The sequence below is a fragment of the Ostrea edulis genome, chromosome 6, assembly GCF_947568905.1.
Source record: "Ostrea edulis chromosome 6, xbOstEdul1.1, whole genome shotgun sequence".
In the NCBI taxonomy this organism is placed as follows: Eukaryota; Metazoa; Mollusca; class Bivalvia; order Ostreida; family Ostreidae; genus Ostrea; species Ostrea edulis.
In genome coordinates, this window is record NC_079169.1 from 21,617,351 (window position 1) to 21,625,373 (window position 8,023).

The 8,023-nt window shown below is 38.2% G+C and overlaps 1 protein-coding gene across 1 annotated transcript; it reads left to right on the forward strand.

Moving 5' to 3' along the window:
- Positions 1 to 3,082: 3,082 nt before the first annotated feature.
- On the forward strand, positions 3,083 to 3,529 carry LOC130047215 (uncharacterized). The gene has a single exon (XM_056141824.1). It carries the CDS (start codon positions 3,083 to 3,085, stop codon positions 3,527 to 3,529), a length of 447 nt encoding a protein of 148 aa, XP_055997799.1.
- Positions 3,530 to 8,023: the final 4,494 nt, after the last annotated feature.

An 8,023-nucleotide genomic window follows, 5' to 3' on the forward strand; every position in this document is an offset into this window, starting at 1 on the left:
GTCTTGCTGTTGATTCAAGACTGATGGTCTGTTCTTTTGCGTCTTGAAATTTATGTGATAGCATACATATATCGTCAGCAAAGTCAAGATCTTCCAGGCGGTTTTGCATTGTCCACTGTATACCTTTTGGGTTTTTATATGCTGTTTTAGTTACCCAGTCTATAACCATCAAGAATAGGAGAGGGGACAGGAGACAGCCTTGCCTTACCTTACACCAGTACTGACATCAAACGGATCGGTCAGGTTTCCATCATGAACTATTTGGCAGTTATATCCATTATAAAGCTGTTGAATGATAGAGATGATTTTATGAGGTATGCCATAGTGTTTGAGAATATCCCACAGTACCTGGTGGTCGATACTGTCAAAATCCTTTTCGAAGTCTACAAAGATCATATAAAGAGATGTTTGCCATTCAATTGTCTGTTCTACTATGATTCTTAAGGTTGCTATCTGGTCTACACAGGAACGCTCTTGTCTAAATCTTGCTTGTTCATCTCTAAGCATTTTGTCTAATTTTGCTTTAATTCGATAGAGTATGACATAACATAGGATTTTGCTTGGAATGGATAACAGGGTGATCCCTCTCTAGTTGTTACATGAGGAAAGGTAACCTTTCTTTGGAAGTTTAATAAGGGGTCCTTTTCGCCAATCATTTGGAATTTGATCTTCCTTCCAGATTCTGTTTATCAGGCGGTGAAGGGCCTCAACTGAAATATAGTCCATGGCTTTAATTGCCTCTGGTGGAATGTTATCAACTCCTCCTGATTTCCCATTTTAAGATGTTTTATTGCTCTATCTATTTCATCTCTTGTAACTTCTTCAATATTTATGTCTCGTGGTTGCCCCGCTTCTATATCAGGTGGATTTGTCGGTGGTGGTCTATTTAGTACTTCCTGAAAATGTTCTTTCCATCTCTTAAGTTGTTCTTCAATCTTGGTTATTACATTTCCGTGATATGTATACAGACAAGTTATTCAGGAGAACAGCGGATGATGAAAAACAAGGTTTATCCATAGATGGCAGGGAATTCTTGGAAACAATAAGTTCTCATTTCAAACGGGACAAGGATGGATTTTGGACCTCCACACGTCCATTTAAGCGAAATCGTCCTTAACTTCAGAACAACTATGACTTAGCATTGGAAAGAACTAAAAGTCTAGACAGGAGTCTGGAAAAGAATCCGTTTAAGATGGAGCAGTTTTTGGCGTTCATGGAGAAGATGCTCCAAGGGTGTCATGCTGAAAGAGCACTGCTGTGTGTCGATGGAGAAAAATGTTGGTTTCTTCCAATCTTTGGTTCTATCACCCTAAAAAGAAAGGTCAAGTACCTGTGGTATTTGATTCAGCTGTGAAACAAAATGGGGTCTCATTGAATGACGTATTTTGTTCTGGTCTAGATGTAACAAATAGTCTACTAGGATTCAGACAGGAACCTGTGGCGATTGTGGCTGACATCGAGCAAATGTTTACTGCATAGCAGGAAATTAACACGCGGAGTTAATTTTCGCTATATTCGCTGAAACAAAATTTCCACGAATTTAACATTTAGTGAATTAATCTTTCATATTGATACGAAATCGGGTTCATGATATTAAGATTTGTTTTTCCGCAAATTAAACCTATAGCGATTTGTTGCTAAATGAAAAAATCGCAATTGTTTTTCGACCGAGATATTAACCGGCTATACAGCATTGCAACTACCTAGGATTTTTATGGCATGATGAAAATGACTTTCATAAACCTATCGTTGATTTCCACATGTAATCACGGTTTTGGCAACACAGCTTCTCCAGCCATTGCCACATATGGCCTTAGATTGGCAGCAAATTAGAGCAACCTTGGTTCTGATGTAATTGACTTTGTGCATGGAAACTTCTACGTCAACAATGGCCTTAAATCACCACCAACAGTTAAACAAGCCATTGATTTGATTAAAACGACACAGGAAGCACTAATGGTTGAAGGAAACTTGAAACTTCACAAGATAGCTTCAAACCGAGAAGAAGGTATGCAAGCAATCTTTTATGAGGACCTTTCAAAGGATTTGAAGGACTTGGAGTTTGGTAATGAGTCCAGTTCAACGCAGTCTTGTTGTTCGTTTGAGTCTTGAGTCAGATACATTTCTATTCCACATATTGACTGACAATCAACCATTCACAAGACGAGGGGTGCTTTCAGCGATCAACTTCATATTTGATCCCTTAGGATTCTTGGCACCAGACATCATTAATGGGAAACACCTATGCGATACTTAGTAGGATATACCAGTGACTAGGACAAACCCATACCTCAGCAGTACTTCACGTGTGGGAACGTTGGGTTAACTCTTTGAAAGACTTGCATGGTCTAAGGATTCTTCGTATCTACCTTTCAGTCTCGTGGACCAGTGCACACAACCTATCTGTACATATCTTTTCAGATGCCTCGGAACGAGCAGTTGCAGCAGTAGGATGTATTGTATATAAAAAAAAAAAAAAACAAGAGGGAAAGTCTTAAATGGGTTTCATTCTTGGTACGTCAAAGATTGCGCCAGAACACTATACCATTCCCAGATTAAAGTTCTGTCGGGCATTACTAGCCGTTGAAGTAGCCAAAACGGTTGCTACCCATCTAGATCTTTGCATCAAGGACTTTACATTCCAAACTGACAGCAATGTCGTGGTGGGCTATATTCAAAATGAAAGCAGAAGATTTTACACATATGTAGCCAATCGAGTTGAGAGAATTTAAGCTTGCACACAACCTCAACAGTGGCATTATGTACCAAAAAATCATAAACCGGCAGATCAGGCAACACGCTCTGAGCAGCTTGTGAAATCTACCACAACCTTTGGTTAACAGGACCAGCATTTTTACTAGACAAACACAATTCAATAGAGGAAACACATGAGTTGCAGAACCCAGATGAGAATAAAGAAGTGAGACCCAATTTGGTTGTTCTGAAAACTAGTGGGTTGGACCAACTTCATGATCAGCTGGGAACTCATCGTTTTAGTAAATTTTCATGTTGGAGAAGACTTGTTGAATCTATAACACATAATTCAATCCTTCTGTAACCCAGACTCTTCAGATTGCTGTGGATGGCACGCATGCTCCAAGTGGAAGACTGTATAGGTGTTTTTGAAGCAGCGCAGAAACATGTGATTCTTGAAATCCAGCAGGAAGCTTACATTGGTGAAATTCAGTGTCTTCAACCTGGTAAGTGTTTAGCAAAGTCCAGCTCGATATCCACGCTATCACCGTTTGTCGTCACGGATGGTCTTTTGCGTGTAGGAGGCCGAATTAAACACTCTAGTTTGACAGATGCAGAGAAACATCCTATCCTTGTTCCTGGGCGTCACCACATTGCTCTACTCATTGTCCGTCACCATCATGAGCAGATGCAACATCAGGGTCGACACATTACTGAAGGGTCCGTACGTTCAGCAGGTTTATGGATCACAGGAGCTAAGTCATTTGTGTCTTCAATGATATACAATTGTGTTAAGTGTCGAAAGATAAAAGGCGATCTGGGAAGTAAAAGGTGACAGACTTTCCACCATACCTGGGCCATCATTCCTTAACGTCGAGGTAGATTGCTTTGGACCACGGCAAGTTGTATCTAGAAAGATCCGTGGAGGGCAAGCATGCAGCAAAAGATGGGTAGTATCAATTACGTGTCTTACTATTCGTTCTATCCACATAGAAGTGGTAGAGGAACTAACTTCAGCCTTCATCAACGCCTTGAGAAGATTTACGGCAATCAGAGGTCCCGTCAAACTTTTTCGTTGACAGAGGAACAAATTTTGTTGGCTCAACTGACATCGATGCTATTAACGTTGAGGACTACAGTGAGAAACAATTTCTGTATTCCCATGGTTGCACCTGGCTATTCAACCCACCTCACGCATCCCATATGAGAGGAGTGTGGGAGAGTGTCATTGGGATTTCAAGGAGGATCTCAGATTCTCTTCTTACTGATGTTCCAGGAACAGGCCTCATGCATGAACTTCTTTCAACCTTCCTTGCTAAAGTATCCGCCATAAGAATGCAAGACCACTGGTCCCTCTAACTACAGATGCAGATGATCCTGTATAATTGTCACCATCTCTACTGCTTACTCAGACACCAGAGCAAGATGGCTCCATCTCAAACACATAATATACCAAGGACCTTATTTGAAAGGAGTGGAGACGAGTGCAAGCCCTAGCTGAGATGCTTTGGTAACGCTGGAGGACAGAGTATTTACAGACACTTCAACACAAGAGAAAATGGCTACAACCTAAAAAGAGACTTGTGTGAAGGTGATGTTGTTATAGTTCGAGACAAACAAGCAGCTAGAAATAAATGGCTATTAGGGATCATTCAGAAATTTATGATGAAATATTTAGCTGCATGTGTCAGTTAGGCCTATCTTAATAAAAAAAAATTATATCTTGAGCTAATTATGAGCTATAATGAGGTTGATGTTTGACCATATACTTTCGTGAAATTAGACACGTAAACGTTATAAGAAAGACAACTCTTTTATACTCATCCTAGTCGCAATCGCCAATTGATACTAAAGATAACACTCAATGTTACTGATATCCCATTGAGTACTCAAAATATTATCCTTCAGTAAATTCTAATTATGGTGTTAGATTTGATGCTAAAAACGATTTTAAAATAAAATGAGCATTAGAACAGTAAAAAAAAATTATTTTTTGCTGTACACACGTTTAAAATGCGGTGATTCCTTATATCTTTATAAATCCTCAAATCAGTAGTTTTGTTTGGGATCTTATGCCGTGGCTTTTCCCAAATTTTCACGTGTATGGAGTTTTTCAAGTGTATGGAGGCGCGTTTTGGTGCGAAGGGCCAGGTTTTTCACTGGATTCCAAAATCTCACGGTATTCTGAGATCTCTTTTGCTGTTCTCAATCATGCGTTGATTCTAATTCAAATATGTCAGTATAAGTCTTATTGCTAAAGCTATGATGTTAAAACAGTTTTCTTGTTTTTAGGCTTTTATGTTTAGAACAGTAAAGTTTTACTTTTTGCTGTACACACATTAAAAGTGCGATGATGGCTCATGTCTTTACAGTTCATCAAATCAGCTTGAGATATTGGGATCTGATACCTTGGGTTTTCCCAAAACTCGAAAGAGTTTTCCACGGGCTTGAGCTCTGGCGGAAGTTTGCAGGAAACTGGAATTCAACTCTGTTATGGTTCCAACCCCAGACAGCAAAAGAGGTCATAGGACGCCGTGGGCAAGGGATACTCCTGGTCTTTGCAAAAGAGGTCAAAGGATGCAGCAAAAGAGGTCAAGGGATGTCGTGGGCAAGAGGAATACTCCAGGCCTTTGATTACAGCAAAAGAGGTCAAAGGACGCCGTGGGCAAGGGATAAGTTTCAAGTCAAATTCAACGTAAACCATACGATTAATCATAAAGTCCCAGGGCAACAGACCTCGAATATATCAGGTGTAGTGAGGGAATATATACACATGAACAATCGTCGCGCATTTAAACAAGTTTCTATATTTGCATTACTCATTGAAAAATAAAATTTTGCTGTTCTAACTGTTAATATAATCATGAAATCCTTTAAGCATTAAATTTAAAAGCATAGTTGAAATTTACTGAACGATGATATTTTGATTGCTATTTGGGACTATAGTGACATTGAAATACCTTTAGTATGATTAGGCGATTAAGACTCTGAAAAGTGTAAAAGAGTTGTCTTTCTTATGAAGAGTACACCATATTTTGTATCACAGGCAATGTATCGCTTGAGTTCAAATTTACTCTTTAATAGTAAATTCGAAACCAAGCTATACAAGTACCATGATTCAGAAGTGTGAGAAATAACCATTATTGAATTATATAGTTAACTACTACCGGGTAAGTACTACAGCTTCTTTGATTTACATATTTGTAAATTATCTTAACAGATGTTTCTTCTGGATAAACCTAATCTCTGATTAATCGCTACAGCCGAACGAAGCTGAATGTAAATGACGAAGGACTGCTCCGAAATTCGGTGAATGGTTACACCCGTATTACTCTGTGCACAGTTCAGTAAAAGGCCAAACAAGTTTTCTATATGTCTATATTAATGGATCTTATGCAACAAATATAAATGGAAAACGCATCACTTCTTAACCTAATTAGCTTAGGAAGTAACGCGTTTTCCATTTGTACCCACCCACGTACAAATGATCCCTACTGCTCGGCAAGTCAGGATGTCCAAGGTCAGACGCGCGCCACCATTCAACATGTTCAAAGAGGGCATCTAATGCGAGCAATAACTGAATTATTGTTCTCTTGAATTAATGATATCATTACATGTAATTCAATTAATGCTCGCAATAATTCTTTCCGAGAGAGCAACAATATATTTAGAGATATCTTCAATTCAACATATCCACAACTGAATTAATGATCTCTTTAATTGAATTGTTGCTCTCTTTAAAAGAATAATTGAATGCGTGCATTAATTCCTTATACAAAAACATTGTTATTAAAACCTATTCAATTGAATTGAAGAGATCGTCAAATCATTTATACGTAGCTCCAAAATGAATTTTGCGAGCAATAATTCCACCACATTGATGCGCGCATCAATTGAGTTGATGGTATATTGTTTAACGTCCCGCTCGAGAATGAAAGGTGAAGATAACGAACAGTGATCAATCTCATAACTCCTATAAGCAATACAAAATAGAGAGTTGGGCAAACACGGACCCCCGGACACACCAGAGGTGGGATCAGGTGCCTAGGAGGAGTAAGCATCCCCCGTCGTCTCGAGCGGGCACACCCACCGTGAGCCCTATATCTTGATCAGGTAAACGGAGTCATCCGTAGTCAAAATCAGTATGCCAAGAACAGCCGGTATGAAACACGTCAGACAGCATTTAACCCAATGATAGGTTGTATTGGCAAACTAGATCGTTATAAGGACCATAGAATTTGTGAAATGCTGACTTTAAACGATACTGTTGAAACCCCTTAACATCAATTTGTTTGTCAGTAGCCTACTTCGATTTAAAAACTGACCATAAGCAGAACAAGCTCAATATTGCGTATTGAATCAGTTGAGAGATATAAACACCATATGTAGGTGATAATGGAATATCGCTACATAAATATGGGAAAGTTGACGATGGAGAAGCTGAAATCATCCCGTTTATCATAAAGTTAAGTTGTTAGTTTAATTTCAATAAAATATCTAAGCATGAAGCAGAAGTGGACGACTCTGTGGTGTCTTTTATTTCGAATTCACTGGGATATATCGAATCGACATATAAATGAAAATCATTATTGTTGATAGTAATACGTCGTCGATATATCTAAGTGTCGAACTGAAGGCCACAGCAAGAATCTTTCACTGAATATGAAGACGTCACCATTGCTGGTGAAGGGTAGCAAAATTTAGGCCTATGCTGGGTGCTAACGGCCTTTGAGTATATGGAGCGCCAAATTAACATAAACTCAAATAATTGAAGATATCTTCAACTCTATTATTGCTCTCTTTAATTGAATTAATGCGCGCATTAAATCAATTATTGCTCTCATCAAATGAATTAATGCCCGCTTCAATTCAATTATTGCTCTCATCAATTGAATTAATGCGCGCATCAATTGAATTAATGAGAGCAATAATTGATTTAATGCGTGCATTAATTCAATTATTGCTCTCTTCATTCAATTTATGAGAGCAATGATAGATTTGATGCGCGCATTAATTCAATTATTCCTCTCTTATTCATTTGATGAGAGCATCAATTTAGTAGAAATATTGCTCGCAATAATTAAATTAGAGCTCGGTATAAATAATTTGATGATCTCTTTAATTCAATTGAAGATATCTTTAATTCATTTACAGTGCTTTCGTATAAGGAATTAATGCGCGCATCAATTCTTTTAAATAGAGCAACAATTCAATTAAAGATATCATTAATTCAATTGTGGGTATGTTGAATTGAAGATATCTTTAATTATATAGTTGCTCTCTCCAAAAGAATTATTGCTCTCTTCAAATGAATTAAAGATATCTTTAA

Excerpts from the sequence above, each read along its gene's own strand:
- LOC130047215 (XM_056141824.1), top strand. The coding sequence starts at position 3,083 with ATGGCACGCATGCTCCAAGTGGAAGACTGTATAGGTGTTTTTGAAGCA.